Source organism: Pseudonaja textilis, chromosome 1 (genome assembly GCF_049901715.1).
Source record: "Pseudonaja textilis isolate UNSWEBS1 chromosome 1, rPseTex1.2, whole genome shotgun sequence".
Taxonomy (NCBI): domain Eukaryota; kingdom Metazoa; phylum Chordata; class Lepidosauria; order Squamata; family Elapidae; genus Pseudonaja; species Pseudonaja textilis.
Genome location: NC_141990.1, coordinates 152989574 through 153009269, shown reverse-complemented (window position 1 = coordinate 153009269; position 19696 = coordinate 152989574). Strand labels below are relative to the sequence as shown.

General features: G+C 38.0%; 1 protein-coding gene across 2 annotated transcripts in view; it reads left to right on the top strand.

Moving 5' to 3' along the window:
• Positions 1-7911: 7911 nt before the first annotated feature.
• The window catches only part of SLC1A4 (solute carrier family 1 member 4), a 31731-nt gene continuing 19946 nt past the window's right edge, over positions 7912-19696 (top strand). Inside the window, exons 1-4 of one of the 2 annotated variants that reach the window (XM_026712835.2) lie at positions 7912-8873; positions 15241-15283; positions 16841-16903; positions 17343-17402. In XM_026712835.2, the coding sequence (XP_026568620.1) occupies positions 8338-8873; positions 15241-15283; positions 16841-16903; positions 17343-17402 (702 nt within the window). In that variant the 5' untranslated portion in view covers positions 7912-8337. The remainder of the gene's footprint in view (positions 8874-15240; positions 15284-16840; positions 16904-17342; positions 17403-19696) is intronic. The other variant, XM_026712836.2, reaches the window with a different exon arrangement.

The window sequence follows — 19696 nt, the reverse complement described above, 5'->3', positions numbered from 1 at the left end:
GCAATCTGGGTCCTCATTTTACCAACCTCGGAAGGATGAAGGATGAGTCAACCTTGAGCCTGGTGGGATCGAACTCCAGGCTACAGGAGGCCAGGGGCTTCAGGTTTTGGGATTCAATCCCCAGCAGGTCAACAAAATCAATTATCATTAATGTGATACTGAAAAGGCCAAGGATTCCCATCTCTTATCCCACATTATTCAAGCTTGTTCTCACTGTTGCACTTCATTTCTCTAAGTAGCCTCTCACAGACTTACATAAAAGCATACAGTAGTCAGAAACAAAGTGATGGCAGAAAATACATAAGCAGCATACATACTATCAGCTGTGCAAAATAAATCCCACCCACCGTAGCTAGTAAACCAGAGGCTGCACTTACATGACATTTGTGCTTGGGTTGATACTATTATTTTTTTAAATAAAAGAGGCACCTAAGGGCAAACAATTTATTAACCACAGAATGAAAGAAATACAAAAGCCTGTAGTCTTGGTATCTCAGTTTCATTCTCAGTCTTCTCTAGGCTTTACACATGTGTGTGCCAGAGATAAAAGGACATCCACCCACAACTCAAGAGATAAAGGTAGGAGCTGCTCTAACAGCAGTGAAGTTTTCCCCCCTCCCAAGAGTGATACAGTTGTCATGGTCAGGGCTAAAAGATGGCCAGGTCTGATTCATGTAGATGTTTTCTAATGTTTCTATCTGCCGGTCCTTCGAAACATACATACTTATATGCTGCTTCTCACACAATTACATTTCTACACATATGTATTTGTAATACACTGTCTCCTCAATGTCAAAATAAGGCTTAAAAGGTTTCCTAAATGAATATGCAAAGAAGGGAGTTGGGTGGGGAGTAACAATTTGGAAGAATCATAATGTAGGGACAGGAAGGTTAATTCTAATGTCCCCAGCTACAAATGTCCCCTACTTCAATTAGAAATGAAACATAAACACATACCATCAAAGAACTACGTTCAAGTTTAATTGCTGTGATGAGAGAGAGCTGCTGTGAACCAGAGGGGTTCAGGAAGGGGTTTGTTTATTCCCTAACCTTCTGTGCAAATTTACTTATGAGCAAGTCCTACTGAACTCAGTGGGGCTTTCTTTTCAATAGGTCAGTATAACCCATTCAAAAGCCTTCATTTCTAAAGGGCAGGGAATGAATCAGACATGGTGAAGTGAAGTAGAAGGAAGGCAATTCTAAATAACTCACACTAGGAGTGAGCCGAGGACCTCATGTGGATTGCTCCACAAGGAAACAAGGACATAATCTTGTAGCGTAAAGTAACTATACTATATTCTGGATCTCAGCCCTAGATTTCCCTGAACAAGACCACCTTGAAAAAAAGAGATGCAGTGATGTGGCCAAGTAGAAGCATCAACTCTATGGCTTAGTCTTTTATCCAGTTCCCATGATGGTCCTCAGAATCAGGAGTCTTTATAGCATCTTCTCATCCCACCTTCCTCTCTAAATCAGGCAGAGCCAAGTTACATAATCCATAGAGCCATACTGATTTGTTGTCAGGACTGAAGTAAACTTCAACTGCTGGACTACCACAGGGGTGGGATTCAAATTTTTAACAATTGGTTCTGTGGACGTGGCTTAGGTGGTGGGCATGGCTTGGTGGTCATGTGACTGGGTGGACATGGCTTGGTGGTCATGTTATTTGCTGGGTGTGGCCAACTCAATATCAGTCACATATCTCCTCGCCTGGCCTCTCATGACTGTAGGGATGCTGCAACAGTCGTAAGTGTGAAAAATGGTCATAAGCCACTTTTTTCAGTGCCATTGTAACTTTGAATGGTCACTCCACACAAGCAAAGTATCAGCAAAGGAGGGGAAAAAAATCCAGAGAAGTTCCTGAGACAGGAAGTCTAGTCCTGCCAAGAATGCAATAAGGTTTAACAGAGAGGCAGTTTCGGTAAGCAACACCAGAATGTTTCCTTCCTGCCTTCCTTACAGGATTAGGCCAGTAATTTCTTCTAACAACCGGTTCTCCGAACTGTTTAGAATGTTAACAACCGGTTCTAGCGAATAGGTGTGAACTGGTAGAATCCCATCCCTGGACTACCATCTTATCCTTCTTCACCTTAGGCAGCAAAATATCTCAGCCCATTGGGAAGAAGCGCAATTTAAATATTTTGCCTAGAAATAGTCTGCCAAGAAAACATATCATGTGGGTGAGATTTGGGTTGGTCCCATAGTTGCAGTAAAAAAAAACCCCTGGGCATTATGAGCGGAAGGGCCACCATGATTCGATTTTTCATTGTTGCTGTTTCAGATTCTTATCAATAGGAAAGATACAAGGGCAGAAGTTTTGGCCATATGCTGAAAGAAGAGCGCTCTAAAAAAAATCCTCCTTATCTCAGTGATAGTGGTGGATAAAGAATAAAACTAAGTTGAATTTAACTTAGCTTTCCTAACCAGATTTTGCATTCCTTTCAATCTTGGCTAGGTTTTCTGATTGTCCCTCACACTGAAGCTTACCTGACCATATGCAGTGCAGAAAAGTTAAGGTCTGTATACAGTAGCTAAATAGATTTCCGGCTTTCTGAATTAATCAATTAGTCTCAGCAAAACAACCAGATTATAAAACTGAAAGAAAATAGTATATTTATCCTGCCACCCATGTCATCCCTTCTTATGTATTAAATAAAGGTGCCAGTTTCACTTGAGAAAATCTGTGAAAGTTATCAACTGGCTAGGGAAAAAAAATATTAATAACGCAAATTCTTTTATATTAACAACCAGAAAAACAAATCTGCTAAATTACCATGACCTGACACTGTGGCAGGATAATTGGTTCAGCTTTAAATAACATGTTTATTTGTTTGAAAAAGTCATATAGATTAGTTTGACATTGTTCCGCCTTCATGCTACCTTGCCTGAATATCACCGTACTGTTGACAAGACACTATGTTCGTGCTACATGGGCCAAGGAAAGGCTACATTTTTTTTTGCTTTTTCTTCCTAAAATAGACTATTTTAAAACATTATTCCTTCTGAATGCAACATATTACTTCTAGAATCCAGTAGATTAATGGTTTCTTTTAATATTAGAAAAGGAGAATGGAAGCAAAGCATTTACCCCAAAATACTTCAGACAATGCTTCTAATTCACAGTAGAAGCACAAGACTGCAGACTGGACCCACCTGTGTTCAAGTATGACATTTGAAATGAGGGTGTCTATGTGCACAGGTTACAGATGCGTGAAATCAGGAAATGTATGCAATCAATTCCTAATCATGTGTATGTAGTGCAGGCCAGGGTGTCAAACTCAATTTCATTGAGGGCCGCATCAGGGCTGTGGTTGACCTCGGAGGCATGGCTGACTGGGTGGGTGTGGCCGACTAAGTGGGCATGGCCAGCTTGATGCCACTCCCCAAACATCTGGCATGTTACTTTTCACATTGAGTAGACTGGGCCGTAGCCACGCTGGCCTAATTGGGTAAACTGGGCTGAAGCTACATTGGCCTGATCTTTCCTCTTTGCACCAGGTAGACTGGGCCAAAGCTTCGGTGGCCTGATCTTTCCTCTCTGCATTGGGTAGACTGGGCCAAAGTGGTGTTGGTACACAGGGATGGTCCCGTGGGCCAGATCCAACCAGATGTGGCCCACGAGCTTTGAGTTTGACACCCTTGGTGTAGTGTATAAAAAAAAGAATTGGGGGATCTTATCAAACTACTTTTTGAAAGTCCAACAAACTATCAGATCACTCTGTTTATATGCTAGTTAACAATCAAATAATTTTAAAAGGTTAATTTTATAGTAGTCATGTTTATTCTTTTTCAGCAAAACAATAGGTTTGATAATTTATTTTTTCATAGTATTTTCCTTAATTTGAGGAGTGTGTTTTAATTTCAGCTGTTGCACAAACCTAGGATTTATTTAGATGTGGACACTATAACAGTTCCATCTTACAGCACTTGCATTAATACAAGTTTTATCTTATACCAGCATCAGAAACAGAAGAAGTGGCCTGCTGGTTGGAGAAGAGGTAGTTTATTTTCAAGAGCACAGTACAAAACCAGGTTTCGAAAGGTAGTCTACAAAATTGGAGTATCAAGATTGAAGGCTTTTAGAGAGAAAATGTGTAGGTTAACATGTCTCTTAAACTGTTTAGAATAGAATTCTTTATTGACCAAGTGTGATTGGACACACAAGGAATTTGTCTTTAGTGCATATGCTTTCAGTGTATTTAAAGAAAAAATAAAATACATTCATCAAGAATCATATTGTATAATATATATTATAATCATATATTATATATTATAATTATATTATAAAAATATAATTAGAAAATATTTATTCTGGTGGACATGCAGTTCTCCTGGGAGAGATTTTTAATTAAATTTACTGGGTATGTACATTTTCTTTTTGATTTATAGGGTGTTGGGTGCTGTACCTATGTATCTAAAGAAGTCAATATTCCAAATGATTTCCTGTGTTTGTGGTTTACTTGATTTAATCAACTCTAGTACAGCTGTCACTTATGGGCTAGGCTTAGTCACACAAATATTGTATATTGTGATATTGTCTCTTTTTATAACACTGTTTCTTCTGGTTACCAGCAGGTCAAGTTAGTGATAAAAAGGAATGTGTGAAGAGTTTCATTTTTAAGTTAAATGCTTCTAATTAAAATATTTTCTGACATCAGATTATACCAGTTCTGCAACTGGTATAATAAGAATAAAATACTTTCCAGGGTGTTTGCCAACACTGTATTATCTTTATATGATTATCTGTTTTAGAAAGACTTCATGAAACCAGAAGGACATCTTGTATACATTATTATCCACACAGCTCATTTTGAGAAATACCAGCTTTGCTTTTCATAAAGTTTATGGAGCAAATCTATCTATGTGGTTGCTAGGAGTTGAAAACAACTTGATGGAACATTATCAATCTATGTGAGAAACTGCAGATTCCTAATCCATTGAAACAATAAAATCCATGACTGTCAGAACCCAGGAACCCCTAAAAGTGCTCTTGCCTGAGGTTTGGTGGTAAGAGGCTTCATATGGAGTATGGCTTTGAAGCGTTCTCTGGGGCTAGTTTCATGTTCCTGATCCAGTAATGTAGCCTGAATAGGTTACTTCTTGTTGTAGATACTGGAGTTTGATAGGTGAAGCTTTATGTCCTTTTTTTCCCCAGGCAAGAAAGTAAATAATTGGTGGCAATTTGACAGGTAGTTTTTGTTCTCTAAGCTAGCAATAAATGGGATGAGAATTGAGCCACAAGTTAATGAGGATGAGTCAGTTATTCAATTGTGGGAGGTATTTTGAGTCCAGGTATATTGTTGGCCTTTCCATGTAAACATGTTGTAGAGGTATAGTGATGAAGAATCCAGGACGATACTGAAAAAGGAAGTGCACAAGTCCATGAAAGTGAAATAAATGGCCGTTGCATGAATCTCAGTAATAATGGTGTCTGGAATGGGCAGAACCAGGGCTTGGGGAATGATGTAAGCACTGATAAATCCAAGATTGAAGGAAACAACACATGGGATTTCCTTCAGGATCAGTCTTTGTTTTATGTACTGTGAAAATTGGATGTTGCAAGGGGAAGTATAGTTTTGTAAATATTTTTGTAAAACTCCCTGTGCTATCTTTACAATTTACATTGTTTTATTTGTTTTCCTAGCAGTATGCTTTGATTATTAGTAACCTATGTATGATTTGATTGCTTATAGTAACCTATGACTATTACTAAATGTTGTATCTTATTATTCTTTTTCAGGGCCATTGTAACTTCACATGTTCATTAAATGGTTGGAAGGAAGAGGACTTTATATAGCTGCTCTCATAAGCAGAAGAGTGACTCTGGGCACTATCCAATAAAAATAAAACAATAAATATCTAAAATTCTTATCATTAGCAAATACTAAAAGCATTAAAAAGTATAAAAACAATTAAAAAATAAATCAGGTGTAGGGGAACCTTGGAAAACTTAGAAGTGGAGGCCATTTTCATTTTGGGAGCTGGGGAAGGCGGATTCCACACTATGGAGAATGTCTATGAAGATTCTCATCATCCAGGACATGGTTGCCCTAAAGGTGCTTTTTCAAGAGGCAACAGCATGGAGAGTCACAGCAGAAAAGGCCTACTACCTAGGTCTGCCAAATGTAGCTCTCTAGAAAAATAGAACCACAATGTGTTCATTCTGTTAGATAAGCTGGAGCAGGTGGATGAAATCAGGGAAAGATAGTCCCACAAATCACCCGCCCCCATTCCTGGGTAGTTTTTAAAGGTCAATATCAGCACCTAAATTGGACCAAGAAACAATCTTGTAACCAATGCAGCTGTGCAATAGACTTGTAATATATTTGACCAGAGGCAAACATAATTGATTGCATCGTTCTATTTTGTACCAGTTGAAGTTTTTGGATATTCTTGAAGGGCAAGCCCATGTAGAGCTCACTGCAAGTCAGAGCAATAGTTAGATCTACTTGCCAGGTTGCCTAGAAGGAGAGGGAATAAACTAGAGCTGTTCCTTGAAACTACCATTGAAGCCAGCACCTCAGCAATGAGGCCTTTTTTTACGTAGGTCTTTTCTCTATCCATGTAATGCACTGGGAAGAAGGGAACTCTCTCCAGTTTCCACATTCTCATTTCCACGGAGGACCAATGACAGCTCCTCACAAGTAACTTTAGCCAGCAGCCAGAGATGGCAAACGAATAGTTTGCTCTCTCTGTTTATCCTTGGCAGAATAAGGTGCGTTATCAGGCCCCTGGAGGAAATAGGGGGGGTCAAGGACTGGGCTGGCAGGTGCTTCTGCCCCTTGCTGTAGGAAAGCCGAAACAAGGAACAACAGCTGCTGCAACCTCACCTTTCTCCCTTGACTAGAAAACATTTGGCCTGGAAGGTTGCAGGCCCCGTTCTCTCTAGCAGGATGCCCAGGTGGTGAGGAAAAAGAAGCACCTGTTCCGGGCAGGCCTGGCTACTTCCCATGGGGGTGTCTGACTGCAAGGGATAGCTATCCATTTCTATGATTTGTTGCTGCTCCAATAAGATCAGGCAGGGTCAGGTGAACCGCTCCCTGCTGCCATCATCTGCCCACCCATGAGGCAGCTTTCCCATTTTCTCAGCCTGTAGGCAGCAGCCTGGCATCTTGTGGGTCCTATTGCAACCCAGAGGGATGAGGCATCTAAGCAGGTGTACATCTGCCTGCTTTGGTGGTTGGCACTGCAGCCTATCACAGATGGGAAGCCCAGACTTTCCGAGGCTCTCCCTCTGTCTGGAGGGCCGTCCATCACAAGTGCGGCTTCGGTTCTCCGAGCGACAGTATATACCGGGGCCGCCGCCACTGCCGCTTAGAGAAGGAATCCGGTTTCATCGAGCTTAGCGTTCCCTCAGACCGGCCGATGGGAAGGATGCCCCCTACAAAGGATCGCGCCATTTCGGATCACGGGAGGCAGAAAACACGTCGGGCCATTTGTCTTGGGTTAGTTAAGCCATTCCTCCCCGGCGAGGCCAATACGGCAGGTGAACTAATTCTTTCACTAGCTTTTTTTTTTTTTGGATGGACCGTTTGAGGCGGAGAAAAAGGTTCAGAACCGCTTCCTCCTTCGAACCCGAAGTGGTACGGTCCGGAGTGCGTACCCTACCGAGGGTTCTGCGTTATTCTGCAACCAGCGCGCGCGCTCCCGGCCCGGCGCTTTTCTGATCGGTTCTCGGCATTTATGGCAAAGCGGGGAGGCGAAGTGGACGCTGCTGAAACAAAACTCCAAAGGAGACCAACACCTTCCGCCCCGCGCGGGCGTTTGCTTCCCCCGCCCCCGGGTGGATTCTCGGCCGGACGCAGCCAAATGAACGGTGCCCCCGCGCCACCGCCCTAGCCAGTTCGCTCCTCCCTCGCGCTCCTCATTCGCCAAGCGCGCCCCCCTTTCGCTAGAAACCCCCCACCCCGTAGAGTTGGATGAGGCTTCTCGAAGAGGAGGGGCTACCGCGCCGGAGTGACTGATTGGAGGAGCGGGCCGAGTGGGGGGAGGGGGAAATGGCCGGAGCTGAGCCCAGAGCGCCTTCGCCTTGCATCAGCCTTATTGGGTGGGAGGGCGCCGCCACCTCTTCTGGCCGCCTTCCCCGCGCTCCAGGGCGTGTGTGAGCGGGCGCGTCGTGCATAAAAGGCGCTCGGCGGTGTGAGGGCACGCGGCGGCTGGAAGGAGCGAACCTTTCCCTCTGGTGCCGAGGAGATTCCGGCGGGGCGGGGGGCGGGCATTTATAAAGCTTCCCCTTGCAGTCCGGCCAAGCGCCTCTTTCCCGGACCGCCGTTTGGTCTGCGCGCTTTTTCTGAATTAGGTTGGAGAGCGGTTCCCGCCAGGCCGAAGCGACCGGCAATGGAGAAGCCAACCGAGAGCCGGAATGGCTTTCTGGAGCCGACGGTGCTAACCGGCTTCGAGTCTGGAGAGGAAGGAGTGAAGCAGCCTCGGCTGAAGCTCTTCCAGTTGCGGAGCTTCGGGCGGTTCCTGAGGAAAAACTGCATCGTGATCCTGACCGTCACCGGCGTGCTGGTTGGGGTGGCCATGGGCGCCCTGTTGAGGCAAACGCCGCTCACCCGGGCTCAAATCACCTACTTGGCCTTTCCGGGAGAGATGCTCCTCCGTATGCTGAAGATGATCATCCTGCCTTTGGTGATATGCAGTCTGGTCTCCGGGGCAGCCAGCCTGGACACTCGGTCCCTGGGCAAGCTGGGCGGCATCGCCGTCGCCTACTTCTTGGTTACCACCTTGATCGCCTCGGCGCTGGCCGTTGCCTTGGCCTTCATCATCAAACCCGGGGTGGGCGCCGGGGAGCTCAATAGCAAAGACTTGGGCTTGGATGGCGCCATGCCCACCAATAAGGAGACGGTGGACTCTTTCCTGGACCTGGCAAGGTAAGGAAGTCGGGGTGGGGTGGGGGCTTCCTTCCTCTGGTCCAGAGGCGGACTCGGAGCAATCCTGGCTGAGCATGGGATGATTCCTGCCTTGCTGGTTAGCCCCCTTGTGGGAGGCAAGCGAGGCTGGTGCCCCCCCCCCTTTTGGAAATCCAACTTTCAGAGTCTTAATATTGCGACTATGAATGTGGAAGTGATGGGAGTTATGATCCAAAGCGCCTGAAGGATACTTGGCTTTTGAAAATTCCTATTTATTTACTTTCTTATCTCCAGGTCTGTCTGATGCTTTTAGATTCCATTGACCCCTTCCTTCCTTCCTTCCTTCTTCCCTCCCTCTCTTCTCTTCTCTTCTCTTCTTTTCTCTTCTCTTCTCTTCTCTCTCTCTCTCACTTCTCTCTCTCTGTCTCTCTGTCTCTCTCTTTTTTCTTCCTCTCTTGCCTATGAGCTATTAGTATGAAGTTAGAGATTAGTATGTATGCCATCTTTGCTTTGCAAAGAACTTGAAGCTGATGAAATACTAGCCAAAGATGAGTAATGGTCCTGAATAAGGATTTGTGGATAATGATTCCTGAAAGGTGGCCAATATACGCTCAGGAAATTAAAATGCCTAATAACATGCAGATTTTGGTTCTTCATCGTTTACTTAACAGGTGCATTATGGTACTGTATAAAGTTTAAAGACCTGGAGACCATTTCATGAGGCAGAGGCATAATTTCAGTTTACAGATTTCTATTCAGTAATTGGGGAAAAAGAGAAAGATAAACAGAGGTCCTTCAAAGCCAAGGATTACTGATGCAATCAGTAACATTTCTGTACAAAAGTCCCACATGTGAATTCATTTAGGCTTTTGCAGAATCTTTGTATCTGAGAAAACTCCATCTGTTAAAAGCTGTGCACAATGTTAATCTTTAATTTTTTTGGTTGACAAAAGTCTTCAGTTTATTTCAACAAAATTATGCTTATGTCCTGCCCTTATATAGTCTTCCATTCAGGTTACTCATCACTTAGAGTTACTTTGCAGATGTTATGGATTGCTTATTTGTTGAGTTACTTAAGAGGATGTAGGATTGGGGAGAATAAGCATCTAATGGACGATCCTTTGCTAATTTGATTTGTTATTATTTGTTTTGATTTCCCAATCAAGTAACAAAATACAACCAGACTACAATAGAAAGCGTAGGAGCAATATGAGCACAGCTCACTCCTTGTACATAAAACAGCTCAGAAACCACAGATTCAGAATGTGTAGCTTTTGCATTGAGGGTGGTTAAGTATACCCTAAGATTTTAATTAAAAATGATATCAAATCCTGCTTGATATCATGATGATTAGTTAAATGATGATTACTAAACATGATATTGGCCCAGAATAAACCTTTTTTTGTTTTATGGCACTTAGAGAATAAGCTTGCCAACAGACAATACTTATTTGTACATGGATGGCGAAATCTTCTGTAAATCAAAATAATTAAATTTAAGGTACTTTGTAGAATAAAGTTTAAAGACCAACATGTTTATTTTGTTTTTACAAATGTTATTTTTTTTGAAGCAATTTTTTTATCCCATTTCCTTGTCAATATATGGCTCACTATGTAAACATCAAATTTGAAAAATACAGGACCTTTAACTGCAATTTCTTGGGTATGCATATTTTTCAATACATTCTTTGTTGGAGAATTGCTCTACAAAATTCAGAGTATTAAAAATTGAAAGATAACTGTGGGGTTTTATATTGGATGCTGCATATATATTTAGTAAGTTGATGTCAAAATGTGAACTAAAATAATTTATCTCCATCCTGCTCTTTAAAACTTAGAAGAGAGATCATAGAGTAAAAGTTAAAAAAATAGAGAACATTTCATAATAACAAGCAGTATTTAATTTGGGGGGCATTTTATTTTCAACAGATGCTCAATTCCAACATGAATAAGGTTGCCCAACATGTTGCCTGCCTGACACAGGCAATTTTGTGACACAAAATTGGTGCAAGAATTGAAAACCCCTGATAATTCAGAATGACTGGCTGAAACTGGGAACTGTATCAGTAGAAATTAGATAACTCCACTAACAGCTGTTCTGGTCTTTCTCTCAGGACAAATCAGTCACCAAAGAAAATGCCTGGTGCCTTATCTTTTTACTCAGAATTTACTTGCCTTGTTTCATTAGCTGCCGCCAAAAAGGGAGGATAGTTACCCACATTTCAGCTTATTATATTTTCCTATGGGAGAGAAGAAAGAGTGAGATAAGACTTATTCCCTTTGGAGGCAGGCATATCATCTCCTATAGCATCAAGCTCCAACCTTATTAGAACTCTTGCTTGTGCCAGCATCTTCTAGATATGAATTGGATCAAGGTCACAATATCATATCAGAGTTAAAAATTATACTCCAAACACCTGTTTAAACAAAACAGTGTTAAGACTTGTGGAAGATTGATTGTTGGCATACCAGGTATAGCACCAGAGGCCAGTTGTTCCATACCACCAAGGCCATTACAAAGTAAATTCCCTTTGGGAAATTGTACAATTTGTATAAATTTAACAAATTTATGTATTGCCCATCTCACTCTGCAAAATGACTTTTAGCCAATTAATTTGCAATTTACTCTGAAGGTTTCCAGTAACCAGCTAGGTCAATCAGTTGTTTTTACTTAAAACACAGCTTGCAAAACGCTATGTACTACTGGTATATTACAATAATAGAATAAAACAATACAAAGGGAGAAAAAAGATTCCACTAGTGTATGAAAAAAATAGCTAGGGTTGTCTTAGTGCTAAAATGTACTTGTAATGTGTTACCTGTTTAACAAATAACTTTATCAGAAATCTAATTAAAGAAAACAAAGGACAAATTAAGAAGAGAAAACAAATTAAAGGACGAAAAAACTTGGGGTTGTTTGTTTCCATCCTGATAAGCTGAGTCTCTAGCAAAGAATGATTGTTAATGGTACAAGTGTAAGCAATAATAATAATAATATATAATATATATTATTATTATATAATAATAATAATAATAATGGTAAAAGTGTAAGCAATAAGTGTAAGCAAGGCGTGCATAAGCGCACCAATGTGCCTACTGTCCCTGTCCTATTGTTTCTTTTATTTTTCTTATATGTACCCATTTCATGTATTCATAACTATGTATATGGATCTTTGGTTGTTCGGGTTTTCTCACGTAAGATTGAGTATCAGGCAACGTTTTGATGAAGTCTCATTCATCATCTTCAGGCTTCTGTCTTGGCTCAGAAGCAAGAGCCGAAGACAGAAGCCTGAAGATGATGAATGAGACTTCATCGAAACGTTGCCTAGATACTTCGAATCTTACGCGGGAGAAAACCCGAACAACCAAAGATCCACATACAAATACTTGCGAGAACCTCAGAAAACAACTATGTATATATTTATACTTATTATCTTGTAAACGATTGACAAATCAAATAAATAAATAAATAAATGAATGAATGAATGAATGAATGAATGAATGTGAGACATGGGCAACTTTGCTGTTCTGATTTGCACAAGGCTGAAAGAGATTAAAGTAGACCTTGCTTGTATCTTGTAGCTCTCTAAATCTTTGAATCTAATTGTATCGTCAGTTTTTTAGTCAACCATAATTATACTTCCAGCAAATATGGCCTCCAGATCAAAGTTGTTGTAAATGAAGCAAAAAAGTAATAATCAAATAATAGATTTCTTAAATAAAAAGATATCAGCATGAAAATGGGACATTGCTAAAATACTTTATTATGCGTTTGCTTAGGATATTGGTAGAAATTGTAATCAAAGATGTTAGGTTTTCTAAGAATAATAGGAATGGTCTAATTTAAATACCATGGAATAAAAATGAAGTCTACAAGAAAGCCTTATTTTTAGAAATATCTAAATTTTCTACTCATTAATAATACAGGTAAAAACATCAGTAAAGTTCCAAATTGCTGATAAATGCAATTGTCTAGACAGTTGTGGACTTTAGCATTTCCTAATGGTTATGGGAAAGTTCATATAGCATGAATTGAGTATAGAACTGGAGATCAGACAGCTTAACTGTGCTTCAGACAATGGGTCCTCTTTTTGTTCCACCAATCTTTCTGGTTCCCTTTATCCTGAGTACAATAGACCTGAAAGCTTCTATTCCCACCAGTGTTTATAGAATTAGCCTCTAACCTTTGATACAGACTTGACACCAGATTAGAGCTGTTTATTCTGCAGGTGCATTTTCTGTGATGTTTGGGGTGCATGGGGCTGTTTTGAAGTTAAAACATTAGGGCAGGATATTGCAGGATTCAGCTTGCTCTTGGAGTGCGTAAATGGCAGTCCTTTTATCCTTTTCAGGAGAAACTTTTCAGTATGCACCCTACTCTTACAGCAAATCAGGTTTTTAATTCAGAAATTATATTTGGAAGTTGATTGGTAACAGAACTGAGTTAAATCTCTCTGATGAGTTTTATTTGCCTTCTGTTGGTATTTTCTACTATGTTATACCATGGTTTTCTATGAAATATTTCTATGGTGGTACACTTTGCAATTATGGACATTGTCAAGGGTTATTTCCTAATCCTGCTTGATAGGACTTGAACAGATTATTATTCAAACAATACTCTCAATTTGGCTACTAAACCCATTATCTAGCTTCACTAAATGCACTGATTGCACAAGTAATCAAACAAGGTGGAATTATATAAGGCATGAAAAAATTAACCAAGTGTAACCAACCCTAAACATACTTACGCAAATGCCTCAACTGGATGTTTATCTGACCAAGTTCGGTAATTTGTATGAATGGAGGCAATGTACGAATCCCTTTTTGCAATTTCGTTGCATTATTATTCACTTATTGAAGATTTGAGAGTTAATTTGGTGATTTTACAAGATTTGGACATGGACAATGTAAACCAAGAGATAACTTCATGCTGTAGATTTATACAGCCTTTGATTAGAGTGTATTATAGGAACTTCTTTTCTAGTGATAGTTCAGTTGAATCTCTTTTCCTTGCGCTGTTATATTGCTAATTTTACAAAGATATCCAAAGAAAGCTTATTTTCCCTTTGTTGTCAGAGGCTCCAGACTGGTCTAAGAAATGTTACATTATGTTAATTTAGAGAAGCCTTTTTATGCATAATACAACAAAGTTCTGTGTAGCAGTTGTGGATGTGCAGAGACAACTGATTGCTGTTCTATATGAGCAATATCTATCTATTCCATTAATCTTCAGTTTTGTATGAATAAATTCCTGGCTGTAACTAATTATCCATGTTTTAGATTATTAGGATTTGTATAGTATACCTTATTTTTATATTGTTAATTCGCTATCTCATAGATTCAGTATCTGGATTTGGACTTCATCTACGATTTATTTTGTGATTCTCTGTTTTTTATTTCTTCTGTTCGATTCTCGGAGACTGCCTGGACTAACCCCTACAGTCTTTTTGCCTTGTCCTTGCCTCCTTCCTAGGGTTGTGAGAAAGTGACTGGCCCAGGGTCATCCATCTGACTTTTGTGCCTAAGGCAGGATTAAAACTCAGCCCGCCCCTCCCAATGCCTCCCAGGTTTCTAGTCTGGCGCCTTAACCATTATACCAAAATGGTTCTCATCTGGTTCTTAACTAGTTTTAATTTTAATCTTGATAGAATGCAATGCTGCATTATTTTATTTATACTTAAGTATGCCATTTCTTCATAGTTGTATCTTTTTCCTGCCTCGTTTCAAACTGGTTGTTGACTGAAATAAAATTATTTATTTCTAATAATACATGGCTTTTGTTTTAAATTGAACTTTGCTTATTAGATACCATACCTCTATGGATGCTTTATAGATTTGATATTTGATTTCTATACTGTACTATGCTGTTGTGTACTGTACACATTAGATGTTAGAATAGTATAGAACTATAGAATATTTATTAGAAATATATTTAATGTACTTAACAATATTTAAGTACTCACTACTTTAAAAAAAAAACTAATCTCCAAAAATAAAATAGGGAAAACAAATATATCTGACTAAATTTTGAAATTAAAATTATTTTGCATTTTTAATTGAAATCATTCTCTGATTTACTGTTTTTAGGGGGCTATTACTGCCCATGGATTGCACTTTCTGCAGTTTAGTACATTTTGTAGGAAGTGTCATGCGACCGCTGAAGAAATTAGTTATTAATAACATTGTTAATTATTTGTAAGTTCTTTGAAATGTGCTGTTGAGGCAAGTATGTCTATTAAGGCCTAAAAATGCTGATGTAGTAAAGCACTCTGCCTTGTTAATGATGAACTAATGCTAAATCTTAAAAAAACAGATTATTTTATATCAATGTACAAACAATTAAGATTATAAACTATTATCAACTCCTAATTTTTGTTTTTGTTTTTCAGAAATTTGATGCCATCAAATCTCATTGTTGCAGCCTTTCGATCGGTAATTATCCTGTGCAGTATCTATTTAAAAATCTGTTCTGGATTCTGATATGTCAATCAAAAAGTGTTTGATTTTCTATAATGTGATCCTTTGCAGGATATAGTTAGTACAAAAATGTATTTTACAAGAGTTAATCTACACAGGATTATAAGAGTATCTAAACCAATACTCCAATTTTATGGAGGACATTCAAAATACTGAACAAGGGTAATGGAAGAGTTTGCAATATGATGCTTGAATCCTTGATAAGCTTTAGATTGTGCAATAATTTGGCCTTATGACCTTTTCATGGTATCTTTCGTATATATGAAAACCGTTTTCCCATTTTGGAGGGGGAGTTAACTTTTTAACCATATGAACAAAATATGCAACCTATATAACAAAATATTTCTGTACAAAAATGTTCAAGCAGTTTCTGATGCCTTTCAGAGACTTACCTCTGCATTCTCTATAAAACTGGGAGGCAATAAAGCATAGAAGATGTTTGCCAGAGTAAGAACCATTATTAATCTGAAATTGTAAAATATAAAAAGCTCGGAGAGATGACCTTTGTAGATCTCTTGTTGCCAGTTTACATCCTTTTTATTGTTCAATTTAAATTCCATGGTATTTTTGAAACAGAACCTTAATGATTAGATATTAATCCCACTATTAAAAGTGCCATCTATTTACCCTGTTCCTCCACTGCTTAAGATTAGTTTCTCTTTCTCCCTTTGTAAATTGTTCACATTTCATTGTGTCATGCAGGTGGTGGTATTCCTAAACAGCCAGGAGTTCTTAGGCACTCACTATTCTGACCAGAAAGATTTCTGGGTCATAGTCTCACAAGCTAAATATTAGCCTTTGAAGTATGTGCTTTATATATTTTGCTGAAATTTATTTTAGATAATAAAATATAGTCCTATAATAATACAGCCTTTGCAACTAATATTGGAATCTAACAGGAATCTAACATAAATATATGTTACTATCTTCACTGGTACCTACAACCTCTGTTAGAAGTGCTGCAATCTTCTTATGGAATCTCACATTTAATCTGCAGTTTAACTGGCACTTGAATCTCAGCTGATCCCATTCCATTTTTGGTAATAGGAAATCCTTGTGTTCTATGATTAGCTGTATGAGCGGCAATCCAAAATGCCAAGAAGTGTTTTAAAAATGAAATCAGATATAGATTGTGGAGGAACTTTTGCTGGTGTTGCTTCATTTGGATGCAGTATTTCTTTACTGCCTGTTCTTTTGTTCCTTGCTTAATGCGGTGATATAAAGACAGTTCCTGATGACTGAATGCTTTCCTTCGTCCTACCAAAATGCTTCAGATATGTAGGAAGCCTTTAACAGTCCATAGGCACAAGTTTTTCATGTATAAGCAACATTGTTGTATGTTCAAAAAAATTATGACCAAATTGGATCTATAACTTTACCAATGATGTTATAGTTCTCAGTTTCACATTAAAAAAATCCAGAAATACATTTTTCAAGTCATATAGTTTTAACCTATATATTTGTTTAAATTGTGCCACAAATATTAACAGAACCAATGTTTTCCATTTACAGTATGCTACTGATTATAAAGTCATTATTAGAAATGCAACCATTGATAATGTTACCATTGACAAGGTAAGTAATGATTTTGTTAAAGTTATATTATCACTCAGTATACATGCTTTTGAATTAATCCTTAGTATCATTACAAAGGATTTATTGTCTTTATTTATTTAACTTTTTTATTCAGAATTAAATCTCATTCCTTTCAATGATTATGCCCAGGTTTGTACCTCAGGGAATGTTGAAATGGGAATTGGAAAAAATAAGCACAAAAGAAAACTGTCAAGACAATAGGAATGGGTAACATGTGGCCTTCCAAATATTAGTATACTTCACATCTTATCAGCACCAGCTAATAAAACCAGCGGTGAGAGATTATGGGAATTGTAGTTCCACATTGGGAAGTCAGTACTTAGGCTTTAACTTGTAAAATAATCACTTATTCTTGAGTATAGCAAGAGCAGCTTTCTAGCGATATGTATGTAATCAAAACATTATTTTTCATCAACAGTACATTGTTGATTATAAAGAAATAATAAATGCCACCCTTGGGAATGTCACCATTGAAAAGGTAAGGAAACAATTATTTTATGAAATATTTTTGTTTGTACATAAATGCTTGTTTTAGGATTACACTTTTGTTCCATCTTCTAACTATGCATGAAGCAAAAATTACATTGACCCAGAGGGAAAACCAAAATCCACAACAGAAGCAGTATTTTTTTTAAAAAAATTTATTGGTTTTTAAAACAAACATAAACAAACAAAACATAAAAACATCAGGCATCTTCCATATATGTACATACAGTGTGCCGGTTGGTTTACAAATTGTTTTGTGCTTCCATTTCATAGTCTTCAATTACAATTACATTGTATATGATCTCGTATTTTCAACCCAATATTAAATACGTTGGTATTATTAATCAATCATTTGACTATACTTTTATTCATTCATGCTTTAGGAAATAATCATATTTTACTTAATTTGTTTTGTGACAATTCATATTATCATCCCAAATCTCATCCTAAAATCATTTTGTAGGTATAATAAGGAAAGAATACATCTTTATATATTTAGTATTTTCTAAAAGTCTACATATTTTGTTACTATACTTTATTGTCTAACCATTAATAGAATAGATCCCAAACTTTATAAAAGTGTTTATCATCCTGTTCTCTGATTTCAAATGTCGACCTGCTCATTTCAGCACATTCCAATATTTTCTTAAATGATTTCCTCCTGTGATGGTATTTTCTCATTTTTCCAGTTTTTAGCAAATACAATCCTAGCCGCTGTTAATACATTTACAATCAGGTATTTCAAGTCTTTACTATATATTTCAGGTAAAAGTCCCAATAAAAATATCTCTGGTTTCAAATCTATATGTTTTTTTGTCATTTTTTTCAACCACGTGTGGATTTTAGTCCAGTATTTTTTAGCATCCGCACAAGTCCACCACATATGGTAATATGAGCCAGGTGTCTGATGACATTTCCAACATTTTTTGGATTTATTCTTGAATATTCTTGCTATTCTTGTCAGGGGGAAATGCCACCTGTAAAACATCTTATACAAATTTTCTTTATATGCTGTTGACATTGTCATTTTATAATTTTGAGACCACAATTTTTGCCATTTCTCTAGATCAATCCCATATCCAAAATTCTTCCCCCAAGCAATCATAGTTTCTTTAACTTGTTCTTCTTCTAATTTAATTTCTAATAAATATCCATATAATTTTTTAATCACCTTTTCATCAGTACCTGTCAAAATCTTATCTAAATCAGTCAGTTTATCATAGAAACCTTCTGTTTTAGTATCTTTATCATACCTTGAATGTATTTGCGCATATTAAAACCAATTCATCTTTATACCTTGTTCCTCTATTTTTCTATAGATTTAAGTTCACCCTTTTCATTCAGTATTTCACCATAACTAACTGTTTGTTCCTTTTTGTATATTATAGGACAAGAAAATGCTTCAATAGTCGATAGCCAGACTGGAATTTTCAAATAACATTGTCTTTTAATCTTCTCCCAGTTTAACCACAGAGACTCCCGTATATAATGTCTTCTAAAGTACCCCTGTGTTTTAGTTCCTTTATACCATAAAAAAGCATGCCACCCCAACAACAGATCATGTCCTTCTAATGTCAGTAATCTAGTATTTCTTAATGTTATCCATTCCTTAGCCCACATCAAATTTGTAGCTTGGTAATACAACTCCCAATTAGGCAAACCAAATCCTCCTCTTAATCTGGCATCTTGCAAGTTTTAACTTTATTCTCGCTTTCTTACCTTGCCATATATATTTCAATACAATTTTATTTAAATCTTCAAAATAGTCTTTTCCAAGCCTAATTGGAACTGTTTGAAACAAATATAAAATTCTGGGTAATATATTCATCTTGATTGTTGATATTCTCCCTATTAATGACAGTTGTAAATTTTCCCATTTTGCCAAATCTAGTGCTCTCTGCTGTTTAAGTTTGATATAATTATTCTCTTTTAGTGTACTGCGTCTTGCTGTCAAGTATATCCCCAAGTACTTAATCTTATTCGTGACCTGAATTTTCAGTAGGTCTGCCAGTTCTTCCTTTTGTCTTGATAGCATATTCTTTGTCAAGATCTTTGTCTTATCTTTATTTATTTTCAAACCAGCCACCTTTCCATATGTCTCTATCTTTTCTATCAATTTTGATGCTGTTTTAGTGGGTCTTCTAAGATAAAAACCAGATCATCTGCAAATGCTTGCAACTTAAATTCTTCATTTTTAATTTTCATCCCTTTTATATTCTTTTCATCTCTAATATTTCTATTTAGCACTTCCAAAGTTAACACAAACAACAGACGTGATAGTGGGCA